Source organism: Phocoena phocoena, chromosome 10 (genome assembly GCF_963924675.1).
Source record: "Phocoena phocoena chromosome 10, mPhoPho1.1, whole genome shotgun sequence".
Taxonomy (NCBI): domain Eukaryota; kingdom Metazoa; phylum Chordata; class Mammalia; order Artiodactyla; family Phocoenidae; genus Phocoena; species Phocoena phocoena.
Window position 1 is genome coordinate 61,880,264 of NC_089228.1, and position 25,042 is coordinate 61,905,305.

The 25,042-nt window shown below is 36.0% G+C and overlaps 1 protein-coding gene across 2 annotated transcripts in view; it reads left to right on the plus strand.

The window, feature by feature from the left end:
• COL21A1 (collagen type XXI alpha 1 chain) overlaps positions 1-25,042 on the plus strand; it is a 126,061-nt gene that overhangs the window by 67,120 nt on the left and 33,899 nt on the right. For both annotated transcript variants that reach the window (XM_065885361.1, XM_065885363.1), the window contains one exon: positions 11,208-11,261. In XM_065885361.1, coding sequence (XP_065741433.1) covers positions 11,208-11,261 — 54 coding nt within the window. The remainder of the gene's footprint in view (positions 1-11,207; positions 11,262-25,042) is intronic.

Below are 25,042 nucleotides of genomic sequence, written 5' to 3' on the forward strand. Positions count from 1 at the left end.
GTTTTGGTAATTTGTACCTTTCAAGGATATAGTCCATTTCATTCAATTTTCAAATTTGTTGCCATATTTTGTTTATAACGTTGCATTATTCTTGTCCTTTTGATGTAGGATTTGTAATGTCCTATCTTTCATTCCTGATATTATATATTTTGTAATAATGACTTATTATTGGTAGTTACAGTTGAAATCAAACACTACAGGGTTTTTCCTTCATCTGGGCCTGGTGCATTTTTGTTGAGTTTTTTCCTTGATAACTTCCTCTTATTCCTTACATGAAAATTTCTTGGCTTAAGCAATGATAATAAACTTCATATTCTTAGAAAATTAGCCATTCCATCCAGATTTTTCAAGTGATTTCTCAAATTATGCAAATTCCTCTCATGATTTTTTAAAAAGTTTTCTGTTTCAATGATTATTCTGTTGTTTCTTTGAATATTTATACTTTCCCTTTCTACTCTTTTTTGTGTGATTATTTAAGCTTTTGGTTTCTCTACTATGTTGGTTTTTATTTAAAGATCAAACATTGTAATTTAATTATTAACTTCATTGATATTTCCAGTTTTTTAAACTTGTTAATCTATATTCTTTCTATCTTTTTTCTTATATTTTTTCTATATTTCATAATTGGGAATTAAATTTATTTATTATCATTCTTTCACTATTTTTTGCTCTTAGTATTTAAATTATAAATTTTTTTCTGATCATTACTCCAGTTATACCCCCTTGATTTTAATGTGTAATGTTTCCATTAATATTATTTTTTAGAATTTTTGCAAGTTTGGTTTTATCTTTGTTTTTCCAAGAGTTATTTAAAAGTTAAAAAAAAGTTTTTTTTAGGTTGAGAGGCATTTAATTTTGATTCTGTTATCAATTTCTGGTCTTCTTACACTGCCTCAGAGAATATTATTTGTATAATTTCTTCTTCATGGGATTTATTGAATTTTAGTCTTTGAACTATTATAACTATTATAACTACTATAACTAATTATTATAGCTATAATTTTAGTCTTTGAACTATAACTTAAAACTATCAGTTTTCAGGAGTGTTCCCTGTGCATATGAGAAGGTGAATCTCTATTTTGAGATGTGAAACTCAGTATCCATTCATTAGACCTATTTCACTAACTATCTTTTTGAGATCATCTGTATACTTAATTTCTGGTTTGTTTGACATACTTTAGACAGAGTGTGATTTGTTAGTGTCCCTCTTAGTGCATTTCTATCTACTTCTCCTTCCATCTTCCGTTTCATGACGGATTTTATGTTGTTTGTTGCATAGTTATTTGCAACTGTTATAACTTCATTTTGAATTGTGGCTTTAGCATTATAAAATGTCATTTTTGTCTCCTTTAATAATTTTTAGCTTGAATTCTGCCTTGTCTTTACCAGGGTTACATTCCTCCTTTCTGATTATTTGTATTGTTTGCAGAAACAATGCCCATCCTGCTGTTGTGTAGCTTTAAGCTTTTTGAATCACTTTGTTGTAGTTTTTTCTCTTCTATCAAGCATAGAATTGGTCTTTCCATTCTAAAGCAATCTGAAATATTTTTATTATTGACTGATAGGATTGGTCTTAGGTCTGCATAATGATTATGTTATAATTTCATTATACTTACTATGTGCATTATGCTGTATTTACTATACTTCTTAATGTGATCTGTTATTTTTTCCTTTTATTTTCTTTGGGATTTAGGAAAATTTGTATATTTTTCTCAGTGGTCTTTTTTTTCTTGCAGTTTTATTGAGATAATTGACACAGCACTAAGTTTCATATTGTTAGATGTTTACCACAATGTTCGGTGAACATGCATCAACTCATATAGATACAAAAATATAGAAAAAATTTTTTTTCTTGTGATGAGAACTCTTGATCTACTCTCAACAACTTTCAAGTATACTATACAGCAGTGTTAACTACTAATGGTCTTTATACTAATACCTTTAGTAGTCTATAAAGAACACATTTTAGAGTTCCTTTATGCCCCTTTGCCTTACTTAGGCATATATAATTTGTTTTGTTACCTTTAAATGATACCCTATCATCTATGTGACAATTAATCAATTTATTCTATTTTCTTCTTAATTGTTTAATCATACTTTTACTTTGTCAGATCATATAATATTTATAAACTATTTTTCCACTCTTTCCTCACCTTTGTTTCAAATTTGCAATTAATATATTCAGTGTTCATCACCAGCCCCTTCACCAATATCCCATAGTCATCATTTGGGCTGGATGAAACTTCTCCTCTGGTATATTCCTTAGGAAGGGCTTGTGAATACAGTATTCTCTGATTTCTTATATTTTAACATGTTTTTCTATATTCTTGTTACTTTAAAAGCAGCCTGACTGTCACTATTTTGCCATTGCCATTATCCCTTTAAACCCTTATCTGCTGCTTTTTACTGCTTTTCTCTGAATTTCTTTGAAATGTTGCTTCACTGCTGTCCTGTATGTTTCTGAGACCAACGTAATTGTCTTTCCCTTGTAAGTGGCTATGTCTTTTTGTATGAAAGCCCACAGTGTTAAAAAAATACTTTATGTTTAAAGTTTAATAGTATAAGTTGTGTCTCAGAATTAAGAATTTCACTTATCCCAAATCCTGTAGATTTGGATAAGTAGATTCAGGACTATTAATTCTGGACTATTCTCTTGGATTATAGTTTTAAATAGACATTCTATTACATTGTTTTTGTTTACATCTAAAGACTCCAATTATAGACATGTCAAGACTTCTTTGAATGTCTTCTACCACTATCACTTTCTGAATCTTTATATCCTTCTTAGATGGAAATATTAAGAGAGATAAAGGGAGAAAGTGACAATAATACAACAATATTAGGGGACTTTAACTCACCAATTGCATCAATGTAAGATCATTCAGACAGAAAATCAATAAAACAACACTGGTCTTAAAAGACACCATAAACCACTTATACGTAATAGATATCTATGGGACATTCCATCTAAAAACATCTGAATACACAGTGTTTTCAAGTGCACATGGAATGTTCTCTAAGGTAGATCACATGCTAGGCCACAAAGCAAATATCAACAAATTTAAGAGGATAGAAATTGCATCAAGCAATTTTTCTGTCCACAATAGTATGAAACAAAAAATCAATTACAGAAAGAAAATGAGAAAAACACAAACACAGAGAGACTAAACTTTCTACTAAAAAACCAACGGATCAATGAATAAATCAAAGAGAAAATCAGAAAATATTTACCTTGAGACAAATGAAAATGGAAACAAAACTTTCCAAAAGATATGGGATGCAACAAAAGCAGCTGAGAGGGAAATTCATAGCTATATAGGCCTTCCTCAATAAGCAAGAAAAATCTCAAATAAGCAACCTAATCTACCACCTAGAAGGATAAGAAAAAGAAGGACAAATAAAGCCCAAAGTCAGCAAAAAGAAGGAAATAAAAAAGATCAAGAGGAAACAAATAAAATAGAGAAAAAAAAAGAAGAAAGAAAGAGAAAATCCCAGAAAACATCAATGGAAACAAGATAAAGAAAACTGATAAATCTTTAGCCAGGCTCACCAACAAGGAGAGGATCCAAATAAAATAAGAAAGGAAAGGAGAAATAACAACTCACAGAGAGAGAAAACTCATAAGACAATACTATGAACAATTATACACCAATAAATTGGACAACGTAGAAGAAATGGATAAATTTCTAAAACGTACAGTCTCTCAAGACTGAGTCAGAAGAAGCAGATGATTTGAACAGACTGATCACTAGAAGTGTAATTGAATCTGTAATAAAAAAAAAAGAAACTTCCAGTAGACAAAAGCCTAGGACTGGATGACTTCCCTAGGGAATTTTGGCAAACATATACAGAAGAATTTATACCTATCCTTCTCAAACTATTCCAGAAATTTGAAGAGGAGGTAACACTCCCAAATTCATTCTATGAGGCCACCATTACCCTGATGCTAAAATCAGACAAAGTCACTGCAAAAAAAAAAAAAAATTTACAGGCTAATATCTTTGATGAATGTAGATGCATATATCCTCAACAAAATATTAGTAAACTGTATTCAACAATACATAAAAATGATCATACACTGTGATCAAGTTGGATGTATTCCAGGGTCACAGGAAGCTTCAACATATACATATCATTCAATATAATACACCACCTTAACAAAAGGAAAGACAAAAATCATATGATCATCTCAATAGATGCAGAAAAAGCATTTGACAAAATTCAACATCCATTCATAATAAAAAACCCTCTCATCAACGTAAATATATAGGGAATATATCTCAACATAATAAAGGACATTTATGACAAACCCACAGCCAAAACAATACTAACAGTGAAAAGCTGAAAGCCTTCCTGCTAAAATCAGGAACAAGACAAGGATACCCACTCACACCACTTCTATTCAACATAGTATTGGAAGTCCTAGCCATAGCAATCAGAAAAAAAAAGAAAAGAAAAGAAATAAAAGGCATCCAAATTGGAAGGGAAGAAGTAAAACTCACTATTTCCAGATGACATGATACTATATAGAGAAAACCCACAAGTCTCCACCAAAAAGCTATTAGAACTAATAAATAAATTCAGTACAGTTGCAGGATTCAGGATTGATGCATAAAAAGTCTGTTGCTTTTCTGTGTACTAATAATGAACTAGCAGAAAGAGGAACCAAACAAAAATCCCATTTAAAGTTATACCAAACAGAATAAAATGCCTAGGACTAAACTTATCCAAGGAGGTGAAAGAACTATACTCCAAAAGCTATAAAACACTGATGAAAGAAATTGAAGATGACACAAAGAAATGGAAAGATATTCCATGTTCTTGGATTGGAAGTGTGAATATTGTTAAAATATCTATACTGCCCAAAGCAATCTGCAAGTATAATGCAATCGCTATCAAAATACCCATGAGATTTTCCACAGAAGTAGCACAAATAATCCTAAAATTTATATGGAACCACAAAGTTCCTTGAATTGCCAATATTACCTTGAGAAAAAAGAACAAAGCTGGAGGTATCACACTCCCTGACTTCAGACTACACTACAAAGTTACAGTAATCAAAACTGCATGGCACTGCCACAAAAACAGACATACCGATAAGTGGAACAGAACTGAGAGCCCATAAATAAACCCACACTCCTATAGTCAAAGGACTCAAGAATTTACAATGGAGAAAAGAGAGTCTCTTCAATAAATGGTGCTGGGAAAACTAGACAGCTACATGTAAAAGAATATAATTAGACCACTCTCTAACACCATATACAAAATTAACTCAGAATGAATTAAAGACCTAAATGTAAGACCTGAAACCACAAAACTTCTAGAAGAGAGTGTAGGCAGAACTCTCTTTGACATAAATCATAGCAATATTTTTTGGATCTGTCTTCTAAGGCAAAAAAAAAAAAAAAAGCAAAAATAAACAAATGGGAACTAATTAAACTTAAAAGCTATTGCACAGCACAGGAAACCCTCAACAAAGTGAAAAGGCAACCTATTGAGTGAGAGAAAATATTTACAAATGATATGATGTACAAGGGATAAATATCTCAAATATATAAACAGCTCATACAACTCAATATAAAAAAATACCCAATTAAAAAATGGACAGAAGATCTGAATAGACATTTTTCCAAAGAAGACATACAGATGGACAACAGGCACATGAAAAATGCTCAACATCACTGTTAGACTAATGCAGATCAAAATCACAATGAGATATCACCTCATATCTGTCAGAACGGCTATCATCAAAAAGAACATAAATAACAAATGTTGGAGAATATGTGGAGAAAAAGGAACACTTGTACACTGTTGGTGGGAATGTAAACTGATGCAGCTACTTTGGAAAACAGTGTGGAGGCTTCTCAAAAAACTAAAAATAAAATTACCATGTGACCCAGCAGTTCCACTCCTGGGTATATATCTGAATAAGTTAAAACACTAATTCAAAAAGATATATGCACCCTGGTGTTCATAGCAGCACTATTTACAATAGCTAAGATATAGAAGCAACCCAAGTGTCCATCAACAGATGAATGGATAAAGAAGATGTGGTGTATATACACAATGGAATATTAGTCATAAAAAAGAATGAAATTCTGCCATTTGCAACAATGTAGATGGACCTAGAGTGTATTATGCTTAGGGAAATAAGGCAGAGGAAGACAAACAGTATATGTTATCACTTTTATGTGGAATCTAAAAAAAATAAAATAAAAGAATTTATATAACAAAACAGAAACAGACTCACAGACATAGAGAACAAACTAGTGGTTACCAGTGGAAAGAAGGAAGAGAGGAGGGGCAAGATATGGGTAAGGGATTAATAGATGCAAAATACTCTGTGTAAAGTAGACAAGCAACAAGGATATATTGTACAGCACTGGAAATATAGCTGTTATTTTGTAATAACTTTAAAGAGAGTATAAACTGTAAAAATATTGAATCACTATGCTGTACACTTGAAACTAATATAATATTGTAAATCAACTATATTTCAATAAAAATAAATACATAGATGAGAGGGAAAAAGACATGAATATATAATTCTCAAAACCAAAAAGATGTAAAATGGCTCTTGAATGTATGAAGATGTTCAACTTCACTCATAATAAGACAAATTGAAACCATGCTAAGATACAATAACCCACCCATTAGGTTGGCAAAAGTTCAAAAGCTTGATAGTACAGTCTGCTTGGCAAGGCTGTGAGTAAACAGGCATTTTCATACATTGCTGGAAGCAAAGCAAAATAGTACAACCCTTACAGGGATATGTGACAATAATTGTGCCAGGCAGAATTGAAAGTGGCCACCACCTCCTGGTGCTCCAGCCTTTTCATAAACCCCTACCTTTGAGTGTGCCCAGGACCTATGACTTGCTTCTAATCAACAGACGTCACTCCTGTAATGATGCTACATTATGAAAAGCTCCACTTAGAGCCTGCTTGCTCTGGGGAATTTCCTTGCTGGTTTGATGAAGTAAGTAGCCATTGGTGGCAATGAAACAAATTCTGCCAACAAAGTGAGTGAATGTGGACGAAGATACTTCTGCAATCAAGCCTCTAGATCAGAACACAGCCCAGCAGACCTCCCAATTAGCACCTTATAAGACCCTACACAGGGGCTTCCCTGGTGGTGCAGTGGTTGAGAGTCTGCCCGCCAATGCAGGGGACACGGGTTCGTGCCCCGGTCCGGAAAGATCCTACATGCCGCAGAGCGGCTGGGCTCGTGAGCCATGGCCGCTGAGCCTGCACGTCCAGAGCCTGTGCTCCGCAATGGGAGAGGCCACAACAGTGAGAGGCCCACGTACAGCAAAAAAAAAAAAAGACCCTACACAGAGAACTCAATAAAGCCATGTCCAGACTTCTGGCCCCAGAAATTATGAAATAATCAATATGTGTTTCAAGCAGTTAAAAAATAATTCACTCTGCCTAAATTATAATGCCAAACCATAGTGGTACAAATTAAAAAATAACATTATTTGAAAATAGTGTATCCTGAAACAAATCGTACGAGTAAAGAACCGTTAAAACTCCCATTCTTTGGTGGCAGCAGACTAGCTAACTTTTCTGGATCTCTCCTTCTGTTTCTAGAGCTGTGCAAGGCACTTTCACAAAGGCTCTTATTTTAATGGTCACACATCTTCCACCAGATTTTGAGGATTGCAATGGCCACAAACTAAATTAGTCCCCATTCTTTTATTTTTTTTCTGGGTGAGTACCAAAGACCACCACATGAAAGGAAATACACAAGCAATGCAAGTTTCACATCTGTTTTGGGTTAAATTTCCTTTTTAAAAATAACTGGTTTCTTGTGGAATAGATCATCTTTGACATTAGCTGCAGAGACTGGATTGAGGAATAATGTTAGCATGACACTTTCTCAATTATCTTATATCAAGAAGGAATTAATAATAGAATAGCAAAATGATAAATTAGAGGTAAGGACATGCTATATGCCTTTTTCTGCACCAGCCAAACATATTGGTTTATACCAGGATCTCCAGGTCATAAAAGCAATCAAGTGATCTGATTAAGTTCTGGTGACAGTATTGAATTTCATATACTAGTTGTGTATCACACTGGATAATTGTATGGAAAATGACTAAGCAGAAATCATCCTTTCATATCCCAATGAAACATTATTAAAAGAATGAAGAAAGAAAAAAAAAAGAATGAAGAGAACATTCCTACGTAAAGATTACTGGCCATCATCTTGTCGTAATTACACCGCATAATCATCCAAGAGCATATGCGATAGCCCTACCTGCAAATGTTTTTCCCATTTCCTTTATCTTCTCAAAATCGAGTATTTAAGAATAAATCATCCATTCCTCCTTCCTTGATGTGCTCCAATGGTTGTAAAGCAGGGAACATATAGTCTTACATATATTCGTATATTGTGTTCAGCACTATTCTAAGTATTCTGGGTGATTAAACAAAAAACAAACAAAAAAACCTCATATAGGATGTGTTTCTTGCCTTTAAAGAGTGTGCAAGCCAGGAAAACAGTTCCTACATAGAGACACCTGCTGAACAATGATCTAAACTACAGATTTGCTTAAGTATGACGGTCACATATGACAGTACCTGGAGGTGAGAGAAGTTAAGCGACCTAATGACTTACAACTCTGCCATCGTTCTCAAATCATCAGAATTAGCTGTTCACATGAATTTCTGGGCCCTGCCATGCAGAGTTTCTGACTCAGTAGGTCTGCAGCAAGGCCTGAAAGTTTGCATTTTGAAGTTCCCAAGTGAGGCGAAGCTGATCTGGCTGGGTTGGGGACCATCCTTGAGAACCACTGACACGGGTGATTCCACCTGATGTTATCAAATTGGTCCTGCTGTTCACCACTTACAAAATCAATACTCATAAAATGTTGGTAGAGAGGAAAGTTGTCTTTAATCAGAATGCCAGCAATCTGGGGAGATGATGGACTCAGTGTCCTCCCAAACACCACCTCCAAAGATTCTGCTCAGCCATGAAAGCTTTTAAAGGGAAACAGGAAGTAATCTCAGTTAATCATTGGGCTAGGGGGTCAGAGTGGTTGCCATCCCCCACTGTATGCCAGCTTGAGTGCATACTTGTCAACTCCTCGTGATCTTTCTTTAGATCCTATCTCGTTCACACAGTTTGCAAGATTACTGATTGGGAAGCTAGGGAAAAGTTCTGGTCATCTGGTAATTACTTATTCTTCATTTCTACTTCTTTGATCTACGGAAAGAACCAACAAGTTAGGCAAAGTATTATGTGATCAAAAGTTTTGAAAGGTGTGCTAGGGCCAGAGATGAGTAGAGCACAGGGGTGCCTGGTGTAAGTTTAGTGTCAGACAAAGGGGTGCCCCCTGCAGAAAGCTCTTTCCTGCAAAGAGTTTTTTCCTGCCCAAAGCTGCTTACACTGACTACTGCTGTGAGTGTCGAGTTCAGGATTGTTATTGTATAATTTCCCTCTGGCATTAGGACCTGCCATAGCCCTTTTCTCTAATCGTTTAGGCTTTTTAACTTGTGGCTTTTGTGAATCTAACATCCATCTCTGTTTCTATGATATTTTCATAAGATTTTCTGTAGAACCGTTGGGTAGGCAGGACCTCCCTGCCCTCTAGTTTGGTTAATTTACAGGAAAACATTATCCTTTTCCCCTTCTATCCTCAACTGTCATCTAGTGTTTGTAAATAAAATTGGAACAGATGAAATATTTCGCTTTAGCTGGTATTTCCCTGTGCTAATAAATTGCAAGGATTCATAAAAGTGGGGGAAGCAGTGTTTATATAATGTGATAAGGCTGGATTTTTTTCCCTAAGGGCTGATTGTGTTAGCCAAGTATTATTGGTCCTTCCCTCTGTGGTTCATTTTGTACAATTTGGGGAGTTCATTAGAATATGAAACTATAGAAAATGGTGTTGGCATATGCTTCAGCACATGTATTCTGAGACCTTTTCCCCCTTAAACTTATTTTGACTCAGGTATTTGAGTTATTTACAAGAAAAATATTTTCATTTTTGTTTTACTTTCTCTCTTGCTCTCATGTAGGATGAAATGTTCTCTCTGGTACAATGCCAAGTGTGGCACAATTGTTTGCAGAGAACTTTGCTTGTTAAGATGTAATACTTTGCTGGGCAGACACACAGTATCAAGGCTCTTGATGACTCATAGGTTTCAAAAAGTCTAAATGTTTGAGGGTGTGTGTGTGGTGTGTGTCTGTGTCTATTTCAAGGGACTCTCCCCAACCGCTGTTTATTTTCGTCCAGGCACTTTAATAGCTGTATTGATCTGTGGATATTATACATTTTAGGATTAGATTCATCTAGTACTTATTGTTTTAGTAGGCATAGTGTCAGATACGTTTTTACATGCTAGCAATTGATTCATTTGGGAAAAACTTATAGAGTTCCAGAAAGTGGGTGTAAAATAAGGTGCGTAAATAATTCGAGCAGAGTAATTTAAAGATATGTAACTGAAAACTATTGTAATTTGAACAGCTACTTAAAATGCACATTATAGATGTTTATTTTAAATAGATACTGGATTAAAGTGCTAAATAATTTCAAGTAATAACCTATAAATAGCTGCATTCTTAATGAAAGTTTTCTTCTGATTTTAAAATGCAACTCTTGAGAGGCAAGGTCACATTATGTCTGACAGGTGAAAAATTTTAAAGTAAAAATAAAAATAGATATAAAAAAGACTGATATAAATGTGATATAAGTCACATTTACTTTGAAGGGAAGAATAATCCTATTCTCATAAGAAGTATACAAGTACCCCAGTTATTTTATAACAACTCAATTATCTGCTGTCATGTATAGATTTGATATTTATATAGTCACCTTATGAATTTCAGAATGAGTTATCTGATGTCAGGAAAAGTTGATCTCAATAATCCAGACAACAAGGACCTACTGTATAGCACAGGGAACTATATTCAATATCTTGTAATAAACTATAATGGAAAAGAACCTGAAAAATGTATACATAAAACTGAATATATATGTATAACTGAATCACTTTGCTGTACACCTGAAACTAACACAGCATTGTAAATCAACTATACTTCAATTTTTTTAAAGGAAAGGAAAGGAAAAAAAATAATGCAGAAGTAATTTTTGGTTTTGTCTATATTTAACATGCTTTAGTATGTAATGTCACATATTATTATTTTAGTGAGCATATGTGCAAACGGAATTCTCTATTTCTTTTTATCATTAAAAGGGAGAAGCAGGACCTCCAGGTGCTCCAGGGCAGGATGGATCACGGGGTGAGCCTGTGAGTACCTTCTCGATTCAGTTCTAAAGGATGACGTCCTTCTCCTGTCATGAAATCCTTTGACTATTTAAGTTCTCCTCCCAGATGCCCTATGCTTGTTCAGCGACTTCCAGACTAGGATTGCAGAAGCTCTTTGTGGAATACTGTAAAATATTAAAATATTCAATCCTCTTTTACAAACTGAGAAGAGTTTTGCTAGCAGGAAATTTATGTGAGGAGTCTAAATCACCAAGTTCTAAAAAAAGACAAGCACGGTGCTGAAACAAGGAATTATGGCGGTGAGATAGTGGAGGTTATTTAGATACAATCTCTCCTCCTAAACCAGCAGATAGAAAACTGGGAGTTACTGAGTGAGACTTTATCCCCTCTCCCGCCCCACCCCATCAGCTCAGAGAAGGCAAGAAAAGATCCCTTATTCCTTTTTCTCTGACTCCTCTGTCTTTCCTGCTGAATGGTGGAGAGGAAGCCAGGTTTGCTGTGCCAGGAGATGTATTCTGTTAGGAAAGTAATCAGTAGATTATGTGTCTAAAGTTTGCCCATGTTATCTGTATATAATTCTTCTGGGCTGTACTCTCTTCCAACTAAGAACATATAGCATTATGTTATTCTGTTATTTTGACAATTAATGAAAACTTGGTTGTTAGTAATATATCTCATGAAGATTGATCTTTACCATTTATGAAAAAGCTTTGAAAACAGGAAAAAAGAAAAAGAAAGTTTATATATTTGGTGATGCAAAGAAATGAAGACTCTTGGGTTGGGTGTGGATGCTGGTTTTAAGTATTTGTAATGAATGTTTTGGCCCCACTAAAAAGGATATGTTTACTTTATTTGTTCTATAATGTGGCAGCCAAGAAAATTAGTGGTGCTTAAGTTGGAAGGACGGACACTCTTAGAAAAAATGTTTTAAAGCTAATTAAACACAGCTTATAGTAGCCAGATGGTAATTCATTCCTGCATGCAGATTGGTAAATATGAATACTAACTCTTATAATTAAAATTGAGGACAAAGGATGTATTTCATTGGGAAATGATTACATTGCTTTAAATCACAATTACATGTACATGCCTGTGCTTTGAAATTTAAAGGTTGCTATCGATCAATCCAAGAGTAATTTAGTCCTTAGGGTAATTTACATTCTAAGTGACAAATGATACCCAGTTGACTTCAATCCAGGTGATAAACTCAGTTCTAACACTTGCTGGATTTATTAGAATTTGTTTCAACTGTGTATCACTGTGTTTAAGGATTATAATCTTTTAGTCATTCATTCAATAAGCATTTACTGTCTGCTTTGTGCCAGACATTATATTAATTGAGGAGAAAATGAAGATGAATTTGTCAGGGTCCTGCCCTCAGGAGTCAGATGTGCCAATAGATGCAAATATCGTATAAATGTTATAGAGGGAGGTGCGGGAGGCTTGCAAAGTTGTAGGAGATGTATATGATGCTAAATGAGTTTTGGTACATCATTGAAAAGGATGCATTCTTCTTGTTTAATAACCATTTATTGAGATATGATTCACATACTACTGTATAAAATTTACCTATTCAAAAAGTATAAGGATACATTCTTAAACAAGATGTTCTCTTAACCAAATTGTGGAGTATAAATAGGAGTTGTCTTCTTGTTTGCCCCCTAAGGCAGAAACCTGTAACATGTTCCAAAATATAGAAATGAAAGAAATCGTGATACTTTGGGAAAACTGAAATTACGTCAAATTGCTTAGGATTAGATGGAGGGGGTGGGGTAGAAATACTAGATGAGGTTGCAGGGGTAGGGAGAGGCCAAATCAAGAAAGGCCTTGTATGTCTGTGCTATTTGGACTTAAATCTGAGAGTAATCGGAGGCATTCAAAGGTTCTAAGTAGGGAAGCGAGGTGTTCAGATTTAGAAAGTTTTAGGTCACTTGACAGCAGAAAAGAGAATGGGTAAAGGGGGGCAGATGTGGAGGGCAGAGCCCAGCAGCAGGCCAGCTGAGCCCTGCCACCTCCACCTCCAGCTAAGGCAAGAATATTCAGAGTTGGGAGAGGGAGAGTGGGACTGATCTGAAATGAACTAAAAAAGCATCAGCAGAGCTCAGGGATCGATTGGATGTGGGTAACATGAAAAAAGATGACTCTCAAAGTCTTGCTGTGTGGATGGAGGCACAGGAAGACCAAGCGATAAACAAGAAATAGAGCAAGAGGAATTAATTTCGTCTGGGGAGGTGATCCTATGATATTTTCACGTGGGACAATAGCAAAGGCATTCAAATACGAGGCCTATACTTTATGTAATGAATCTATGTAAAAAGCCTCTGAGTCCTACTGATACATATCAAACTCTTTGTAGCACATGTGTTGATCGAAAATATTTGGACTTAAAGCAAGTAGATAAGCAGGTTTACATGACAATTTTGTTAAATGTGAGACTCCTCAATCACTAATATTTTCTGATTCTTCAGTTTGTTAAACTGTCATATATTTTGCAAAACTTCTTTTGTCCACTTGATATTTTTCTACATCTTTGCATTATTCTATTTAGTAACTTTAGCCCATATGTCTTCTCTGTACTATTATTCATCATATTGCAAAATTGGAACAACTTAAATGTCTGATACTTAATGTATTAGGCATGTAAACTGTCATGTAAAAATATAATACTCTATGAATATGTATGCATAAGGAAGGATCTACATGGCAAACATGTGGTTTAATCATGTTTTGGTTACTTGGCTTATTTCCAGCCATATTGCTTTTTGATGTCTGTTATGTTCCATTTTTTGCTTGTCTGTGTTTTATTTTCTCCTGTGAGCATGCTATTGTTTTTGTAATACATTATTTAAAAATTAAGGCATGGCTTTTGAGTGTTGGGCAGTGTTTCTTTGTTTTTCAAACATATTAAGCTTGTCAGACTGCATTTCCATTTTTGTGCCAAGGAATGGAGAACCATCAGATTGCTTCAAGGAATGCTCAGTTGTTGGAAATGTGTCTTCGTAACTTGCAAAACCATTCTGATTTTACCTTGTGCAGTTAGGTGGATGGGGAGACAGGGCAATACAGGAGCAGCAGCACACCAAATTTACTCATAGTTGAAAAACAATAACTGCACACATTCAGTTTTGATCAAATTCGCTTATCGACCAAATTATCACATTGAACAGCTACTTGGCTTTGGCCAGTGGTTGTTGACCAAGTTACCTGAACTGTCATCATTTCCCCTGATGTTCATCATAGCTGTTCTATGCTGGTCCAAGCCCAATGACGTCCTGTGTTTAGTGTAGCATTTCTTCTTAGGTGTCTGATCCATCAGATCCCTAGTTTTCTTTTTTTTGTGTGGTACGCGGGCCTCTCACTGTTGTGGCCTCCCCCGTTGCGGAGCACAGGCTCTGGACACGCAGGCTCAGTGGCCATGGCTCACGGGCCCAGCCACTCTGCGGCATGTGGGATCTTCCCGGACCAGGGCACGAACCCGTGTCCCCTGCATCCACAGGCAGACTCTCAACCACTGCACCACCAGGAAAGCCCAATCCCTAGTTTTCTGATCACCAGCCCGCCCACTGTGCACAGGGCATGATGACTCATGGTGAAGACTTGTAGGCAGGATTTGTGTTCTACTTTTGGAGCTGAGATCCCTGGAGCCCCATGAAGAGAGAAAGGATGCCACATTTCCTGGACTTACAGAGGTGAGCACATCTTTCTTAGTTAAGGATGCCTTAAGTCATTTTATTTTGGACACTTTTGCTGTATCATTTTTCCAGGGATGCAGATGTGGGGATCACTGTACTGTATTTGAGGACATTGGCTCATAGAGGCTTTTGTTTCCTTCTGCTCATGCCTTTCAAATTCTTTCAAATTCTTTAGAAAGGCATGCCTTTCTAAACCATAGCTTACGCTTGTCTTTTTGGTGTGTGTCAACTACTGAGGCAGTTCAAGTCGTCATTTAGTTAAGAGACAAGTAGATCTTTTGTTTAATCACCTTTTCTATGGTGCAATTATGTGATATGCCATGTTATGCATAGAGGTCAAAGGTATAAAATCCTTGGGGGAAATGAATGTTGACTTGCTGTGGTGGTTTCCCACGTGGAATAATCCACTTTGTTATACTAGCTTTGTGGAGGTGTCTTTATTTACCCACTTCACTGTATTTTTTTATTTCGAATGAGGAGAAAGGTAGGAGGAAGAAGCCCCACTAGTTGTGATGCTGTTCTTATTTGATTTGCAATTGTATGGCAAGCTTTTTAAAGTTGGTACATGTTTGTAAGATTTTTTTTCCCACTCCTCTTTCAGGAACCAGGAGGGGCACATCCTCCGTATGTGTTGAGTAAAAGAATCTTAACCTGATATCTGCCATTAGGAATTTCATATGGCACTTAGTGTGAAGGCAGCCCACATTTAACAACTAAGAAAATTTGGAAAATTCAATTGTATTTATTATTGTAATAATGCTAGTTCCAGGGTTATGTTTTAAAACCTGATTGAGAATAACTCTTAGAATGCATTTTGAATTAAACAATGTAAATGTCCAGTTTATCTACAGGAGTGACTACATTTGTAAGCAATATCTACAACTTTTTGGTCTCCCAAAGCATGGCATTTGGCATTGTCATGACTGCAAAAATATTATATGTTTTTCTTTAACCTTACTAAGCAACTGTTGGCCCATTATCTGTACAAATTAATCAAGTCCCACTAGGTTTACTTATGGATCTGTTTCTTTTCTACCATGAATGATTTTGTTGATATAGTAAAAACAGACCACCATCAAATGACTTTAAAAAGCAACGTCATGGATTTTAAATTTAGAAGCTCAGTGCCTATGGTACTGATCATTGTTTTACTGTTGCTCTGAAGAAATCTTTTTAATTGTGATCATTGTAAAACCATTAATAAGCATTAAAAGAATACTTATATGAATCTTCTTTATTCATTTCTTTGTAATTTGAAAGAGGCTTTATTGAACCTTGAAATGACAAGAGGAATTAATTCAATCGAACGTATAAAATGATGCATGATTAATTCTAACAGGTGACATATCCTCTGAGTCAACAGAATGTTATTGCTGCTTCCAGGGGCTCTGTATTCCCGTTGGCATGGGGGTTGATGATGCCCATCTCTGTTTTGAAGAGTGAGTGAGAGGAAAATTGGTACAAGATATTGAGTCTAGATTTCAAGCTTTTAGGACTTCGACTTTAAAATTATGTTCTGTAGTCATATGGGGGCCGGGGGTGGTTTTGCACACTTTCATTAAAAACCTTTGGTATAAGGTCCTTATACGATATTCTTGAATTAGTCCAAATACGTTCTCCATTTTCAAAACATGAAAATACAGAATTAACAAAACAGTGTTGTTCAAGACAAGGCATATTTTATTTTAATACTCGGTTCATGATCCATATAGATGGCTATGTTAGCAGATGAAATTAGAAAGTTTTGCACTCAGTCTACTTTCATGAGTGTGGAAATCATGTTTTTTTATATGATTTGATTAATGTACCCTTTGGTAACTAGATTGTTTCATTCTAAAGATCTCTTTCTTGGTTTTTATGTTTAAAAAATATTTTCAAAATGCTTCAGTGTGTATCACACTGAACACTACACAAATGTTTGATGCCTTTGATGCGCTACACTACCAGAAAATCACTGATGTTCTAGGTGTGTTTAAGTGATGTAAAAACACAGATGGGGAATTTCTGGGAAAGAGCACTTGAAAATTTTTGCTTATATCAAAATACATTTTTATTTCTGAGAATCAGGGAAGCATCTAATAATTAGGTAACTGATTGCCAATAGTTCTAGATACTTAGATATCTATAAAATGACTTTTGTAAATTTGAATACTGAACTGAAGTGTTCCATTTTTTGAAGTAGAAATAGTTAAGTCATAGTTAGGTGTGTTACTCGGTTTTAATTTTGCTTCTTTAAAAGATTATGGCTTTGAAATGCTTTTGGCAAAGATACACACTTTGGGGGTTGTAGAAAAACAAACAAACATGGTATGTTTTAAAAAAAGATTATATTAATCATGAGTAAACTAGTATTTATGAATACATTCCAGAAGTCCTGTAGTACTCTAATGGTTCACAATGAATTTAATCCAATGGAAATTATCAACACGAGATATTAGAATATAAATTTCTTTTAGTAAGTAATTAGAACATAGGCACTAGACTTTTTCAATGAAAATATTTCTTGCAAATGAAATGTAAAGAGTAATTTGATGAACTAGAATTAAACCAGGGGAAAGGAGTTGAATGATGATTTATTTGTTCTAAGAACTACGAATAATTTCTTTGTTGTGATAGAATTTTCTTCCTTTCTGCTGTCTACATAAAAAGAAGGCACTTACTTGGTGGATTTAGGTGAAATGTGAAGAACTTCTGAACAATGTATCTCAAAAAGGGACTGAAACTGCCAGTAGAGAGCTTTAAAATTGTTGCAGATTCTTATTGAGACGTTTAGTCAGGTGCTAATATTTGCTGAACAATCACAGAATGTACAACATTGTACCAGGTAGTTTTGGATGGGACATTTATTCTCCAGTTAGGGAAGTAGAAAATTCACTCAAGAAACATACTGTACAGAGGTGTATATCAAAATCCTACAGTGGATTAAGACTCTTAAAAGCCATTAAAGACAAGTGAAGTTAAGGGCTTCCTGGTGGCACAGTGGTTGGGAGTCCACCTGCCGATGCAGGGGACACGGGTTCGTGCCCCGGTCCGGGAAGATCCCACATGCCGCGGAGCGGCTGGGCCCGTAAGCCATAGCCGCTGAGGCTGCGCGTCTGGAGCCTGTACTCTGCAATGGGAGAGACCACAACAGTGAGAGGCCCACGTACCGCAAAAAAAAAAAAAAAAAAAGACAAGTGAAGTTAATCATGAAAGGCAGACTATTAAAATTTTTGATGAAGGTTTAAAGACTGGTAGGAAAATGAACTGTAGTAGTTTTTAACCAGAGGCATATGTAAATTATAAGAAAATTCAATTGGTAGAAAATTATAAATCAAACAAGAAAACACCTTGATAACTATCCTAGCTTAGCCCTCAACACAAATAATTTTCAAGAGAGTCTTAAAAAAAATTGAGAGCACTGTGATTCAGAGAACTTTAGCCAGAATCACCAGAGGTGGCTATTAAAATTCAGTTTCCTGGGCCCATCCCCATCCTAATGATTCAGAATCAGGGACTGAATCACAGGAAAATGCATTTTTTTTTGTTTTTTGTTTTTTTAACATCTTTATTGCCGTATAATTGCTTTACAATGGTGTGTTAGTTTCTGCTTTAAAACAAAGTGAATCAGTTATACGTATACATATGTTCCCATATCTCTTCCCTCTTGCGTCTCCCTCCCTCCCACGCTCCATATCCCACCCCTCTACGTGGTCACAAAGCACGGAGCTGATCTCCCTGAGCTATGCTGCTGCTTCCCACTTGCTATCTACTTTACGTTTGGTAGTGTATATATGTCCATGCCACTCTCTCACTTTGTCACAGCTTACCCTTCCCCCTCCCCATATCCTCAAGTCCATTCTCTAGTAGGTCTGTGTCTTTATTCCCATCTTGCCCCTAGGTTCTTCATGACCTTTTTTTTTTCCCTTAGATTCCATATATATATGTTAGCATACGGTATTTGTTTTTCTCTTTCTGATTTACTTCACTCTTTATGACAGATTATAGGTCCATCCACCTCACTACAAATAACTCAATTTCGTTTCTTTTTTGGCTGAGTAATATTCTACTGTATATATGTGCCACATCTTCTTTATCCATTCATCTGTTGATGGACACTTAGGTGGCTTCCATGTCCTGGATATTGTAAATAGAGATGCAATGAACTTTTTGTACATGACTCTTTTTGAATTATGGTTTTCTCAGGGTATATGCCCAGTAGTGGGATTGCTAGGTCATATGGTAGCTCTATTTTTACTTTTTAAAGTTTTTTTACATACTGTTCTCCATCATGGCTGTATCAATTTACATTCCCACCAACAGTGCAAGAGGGTTCCCTTTTCTCCACACCCTGTACAGCATTTATTGTTTGTAGATTTTTTGATGATGGCCATTCTGACTGGTGTGAGATGATATCTCATTGTAGTTTTGATTTGTATTTCTCTAATGATTAATGATGTTGAGCATTCTTTCATGTGTTTGTTGGGAATCTGTATATCTTCTTTGGAGAAATGTCTGTTTAGGTCTTCTGCCCATTTTTGGATTGGGTTTTTTTTTTTTTTTTTTTGATACTGATCTGCATGAGCTGCTTGTAAATTTTGGAGATTAATCCTTTGTCAGTTGCTTCATTTGCAAATACTTTCTCCCATTCTGAGGGTTGTCTTTTCATCTTGTTTGTGGTTTCCTTTGCTGTGCAAAAGCTTTGAAGTTTCATTAGGTCCCATTTGTTTACTTTTGTTTTTATTTCCATTTCTCTAGGGGGTGGGTCAAAAAGGATCTTACTGTGACTTATGTCATAGAGTGTTCTGCCTATGTTTTCCTCTAAGAGTTTGATACTGTCTGGCCTTACATTTAGGTCTTTAATCCATTTTGAGTTTATTTTTGTGTATGGTGTTAGGGAGTGTTCTAATTTCATTGTTTTACATGTAGCTGTACAGTTTCCCCACCACCACTTATTGAAGAGGCTGTCTTTTCTCCACTGTATATTCTTGCCTCCTTTATCAAAGATAAGGTGACCATATGTGCATGGGTTTATCTCTGGGCTTTCTATCCTGTTCCATTGATCTATATTTCTGTTTTTGTGCTAGTACCATACTGTCTTGATTACTGTAGCTTTGTAGTATAGTCTAAAGTCAGGGAGCCGGATTCCTCCAGCTCCGTTTTTCTTTCTCAAGATTGCTTTGGCTATTCAGGGTCTTTTGTGTTCCCATACAAATTGTGAAATTTTTTGTTTTAGTTCTGTGAAAAATGCCAGAGGTAGTTTGATAGGGATTGCATTGAATCTGTAGATTGCTTTGGGCACTATACTCATTTTCACAATGTTGATTCTTCCAATCCAAGAACATGGCATATCTCTCCATCTATTTGTAACATCCTTAATTTCTTTCATCAGTGTCTTATAATTTTCTGCATACAGGTCTTTTGTCTCCTTGGGTAGGTCTATTTCTAGATATTTTATTCTTTTTGTTGCAATGGTAAATGGGAGTGTTTCCTTAATTTTACTTTCAGTTTTTTCATCATTAGTATATAGGAATGCTAGAGATTTCTGTACATTAATTTTGTATCCTGCTACTTTACCAAATTCATTGATTAGCTCTAGTAGTTTTCTGGTAGCATCTTTAGGGTTCTCTATGTATAGCATCATGTCATCTGCAAACAGTGACAGACTTACCTCTTCTTTTCCTATTTGGATTCCTTTTATTTCTTTTTCTTCTCTGATTGCTGTGGATGAAACTTCCAAAACTATGTTGAATAATAGTGGTGAGAATAGGCAACCTTGTCTTGTTCCTGATCTTAGTGTAAATGGTTTCAGTTTTTCACCATTGAGGACGATGTTGGCTGTGGGTATATCGTATATAGCCTTTATTATGTTGAAGAAAGTTCCCTCTATGCCTACTTTCTGGAGGGCTTTTATCATAAATGGGTGTTGAATTTTGTTGAATGCTTTCTCTGCATCTATTGAGATGATCATATGGATTTTTCTCCTTCAATTTGTTAATATGGGGTATCAGATTGATTGATTTGCGTATATTGAATAACCCTTGCATTGCTGGGATAAACCCCACTTGATCACAGTGTATGATCCTTTTAATATGCTGTTAGATTCTGTTTGCTAGTATTTTGTTGAGGATTTTTGCATGTGTGTTCATCAGCGATATTGGCCTGTAGTTCTCTTTCTTTGTGACATCTTTGTCTGGTTTTAGTATCAGGGTGATGGTGGCCTCATCGAATGAGTTTGGGAGTGTTCCTCCCTCTGCTATATTTTGGAAGAGTTTCAGAAGGATAGGTGTTAGCTCTTCTCTAAATATTTGATAGAGTTCACCTGTGAAGCCATCTGGTCCTGGGCTTTTTTTGTTGGAAGATTTTTAATCAGTTTCAATTTCAGTGCTTCTGACTGGACTGTTCATATTTTCTATTTCTTCCTGGTTCAGTCTCGGCAGGTTGTCCATTTCTAAGAATTTGTCCATTTCTTCCAGGTTGTCCATTTTATTGGCATACAGTTGCTTGTAGTAATCTCTCATGATCCTTTGTATTTCTGCAGTGTCAGTTGTTACTTCTCCTTTTTCATTTCTAATTCTATTGATTTGAGTCTTCTCCCTTTTTCTCTTGATGAGTCTGGCTAATGGTTTATCAATTTTGTTTATCTTCTCAAAGGACCAGCTTTTAGTTTTATTGATTTTCGCTATCATTTCCTTCATTTCTTTTTCATTTATTTCTGATCTAATCTTTATGATTTCTTTCCTTCTGCTGACTTTGGGGTTTTTTTTGTTCTTCTTTCTCTAATTGCTTTAGGTGTAAGGTTAGGTTGTTTATTTGAGATGTTTCTTGTTTCTTAAGGTAGGATTGTATTACTATAAACTTCTTAGAACTGCTTTTGGTGCATCCCATAGGTTTGGGGTTGTCATGTTTTCATTGTCATTTGTTTCTAGGTTTGTTTTTGTTTTTTTTTTTAAAGAAGATGTTGGGGGTAGGAGTTTGTTAATTAATTATTTTTGCTGTGTTGGGTCTTTGTTTCTGTGCGAGGACTTTCTCAAGTTGTTGCAAGCGGGGGCCACTCTTCATCGCGGTGTGTGGGCCTCTCACTATTGCAGCTTCTCTTGTTGCGGAGCACAAGCTCCAGACGCGCAGGCTCAGTAGTTGTGGCTCACGGGCCCAGCTGCTCTGCGGCATGTGGGATCCTCCCAGACCAGGGCTCGAACCTGTGTGCCCTGCATTAGCAGGCATATTCTAAACCACTGCACCACCATGAAAGCCTTGTTTCTAGGTATTTTTTGGTTTCCTCTTTGATTTCTTCCGTGATCTCTTGGTTATTAAGTAGTGTATTGTTTAGCCTCCTTGTGTTTGTATTTTTTACAGATTTTTTCCTGTAATTGATATCTAGTCTCATAGCGTCGTGGTCAGAAAAAAAAAAAAAAATATATATATAATTTTTTATTTGCGGTATGTGGGCCTCTCACTGTTGTAGCCTCTCCCTTTGCGGAGCACAGGCTCAGATGCGCAGGCTCAGCAGCCATGGCTCACGGGTCCAGCCGCTCTGTGGCATGTGGGATCTTCCCGGACTGGGGCACAAACCCGTGTCCCCTGCATCGGCAGGCAGACTCTCAACCACTGCATCACCGCGGAAGCCCTGGAAAAGATAGTTGATATGATTTCAGTTTTCTTAAATTTACCAAGGCTTGATTTGTGGCCCAAGATATGATCTATCCTGGAGAATGTTCCATGCGCACCTGAGAAGAATGTTTATTCTGTTGTTTTTAGATGGAATGTCCTATAAATATCAATTAAGTCCATCTTGTTTAATATATCATTTAAAGCTTGTGTTTCCTTATTTATTTTCATTTTGGATGATCTGTCCATTGGTGAATGTGGGGTGTTAAAGTTCCCTACTATGATTGTGTTACTGTTGACTTCCCCTTTTATGGCTGTTATTATTGGCCTTATATATTGAGGTGCTCCTATGTTGGGTGCATAAATATTTACAATTGTTATATCTTCTTCTTGTATTGATCCCTTGATCATTTTGTAGTGTCCTTCTTTGTCTCTTGTAATATAAAGTCTATTTTGTCTGATTTAAGAATTGCTACTCCAGCTTTCTTTTTATTTCCATTAGCATGGAATATCTTTTTCCATCCCCTCACTTTCAGTCTGTATGTGTCCCTAGGTCTGAAGTGGGTCTCTTGTAGGCAGCCTATATATGGTTCTTGTTTTTGTATCCATTCAGCCAGTCGATGTCTTTTGGTTCGAGCATTTAATCCATTTACATTTAAGGTAATTAGTGATATGTATGTTCCTATTACCATTTTCTCAATTGTTTTGGGTTTGTTATTGTAGGTCTTTTCCTTCTCTTGTGTTTCCTGCCTAGAGAAGTTCTTTAACATTTGTTGTAAAGCTGGTTTGGTGGTGCTGAATTCTTAGCTTTTGCTTGTCTATAAAGATTTTTATTTCTCCATGTAATCTGAATCAGATCCTTGCTGGGTAGAGTAATCTTGATTGTAGGTTTTTCTCCTTTGTCACTGTAAATATGTCCTGCCAGTCCCTTCTGGCTTGCAGAGTTTCTGCTGGAATATCAGCTCTTAACCTTATGGGGATTTCCTTGTGTGTTATTTGTTGTTTTTCCCTTGCTGCTTTTAATATATTTTCTTTGTATTTAATTTTTGATAGGTTGATTAGTATGTATCTTGGCATGTTTCTCCTTGGATTTATCCTCTATGGGACTCTCTGTGCTTCCTGGACTTGATTAACTATTTCCTTCCCATATTAGGGAAATTTTCAACTATAATCTCTTCAAATATTTTCTCAGTCCCTTTCTTTTTCTCTTCTTCTTCTGGGACCCATATAATTCGAATGTTGGTGCATTTAATGTTGTCCCAGAAGTCTCTGAGACTGTCCTCAATTCTTTTCATTCTTTTTTCTGCTGTTCAGTAGTTATTTCCACTATTTTATCTTCCACATCACTTATTCATTCTTCTGCCTCAGTTATTCTGCTATTGATCCCTTCTAGAGAATTTTAAATTTCATTTACTGTGTTTTTCCTGTTTGTTTTCTCTTTAGTTCTTCTATGTCCTTGTTAAATGTTTCTTGTATTTTCTGTATTCTATTTCCAAGATTTTGTATTATCTTTACTATCATTATTCTGAATTCTTTTTGAGGTAGACTGCCTATTTCCTCTTCATTTGTTAGGTCTGGTGGGTTTTGGCCTTGCTCCTTCATCTGCTGTGTGTTTCTCTGTTTTCTCATTTTGCTTAACTTTCTGTGTTTGGGGTCTCCTTTTCTCAGGCTGCTGGCTCGTAGTTCCCATTGATTTTGGTGTCTGTCCCCAGTGGCTAAGGTTGGTTCAGTGGGTTGTGTAAGCTTCCTGGTGGAGGGGGCTAGTGCCTGTGTTCTGGTGGATGAGGCTGGATCTTGTCTTTCTGGTGGGCAGGTCCATGTCTGGTGGTGTGTTTTGGGGTGTCTCTGGCTTTGTTATGAGTTTAGGCAGCCTCTCTGCTAATGGATGGGGTTGTTTTCCTATCTTGCTAGTTGTTTGGCATAGGATGTCTAGCACTGTACCTTGATGGTCCTTGAGTGAAGCTGGGTCTTGGTGTTGAGATGGAGATCTCTGGGAGATTTTTGCCGTTTGATATTACGTGGAGCTGGGAGGTCTCTTGTGTACGAACTTGGCTCTCCCACATCAGAGGCACAGCCCTAACGCCTGGCTGGAGCACCAAGAGCCTTTAATCCACACGGCTCAGAATAAAAGGGAGAAAAACAAAGAAAGAAAGAAGATAAAATTAAATAAAAAAGTAAATTAACATAAAATAAAATTATTAAAATAAAAATAATTATTAAAAAAATTTTTTAAAAGTAATTAAAAAAACAAACACAGAGAGAACCCTAGGACAAATGGTAAAAGCAAAGCTATAAATACAAAATCACACACAGAAGCATACACATTCACACTCAGAAAAAGAGAAAAGTGGGGAAAAAAATATATATATCTTTGCTCCCAAAGTCCACCTCCTCAATTTGGGATGATTCATTGTCTATTCAGGTATTCCACAGATGCAGGGTACATGAAGTTGAGTGTGGAGATTTAATCCTCTGCTCCTGAGGCTGCTAGGAGAGATTTCCCTCTCTCTCCTTTGTTCGCAC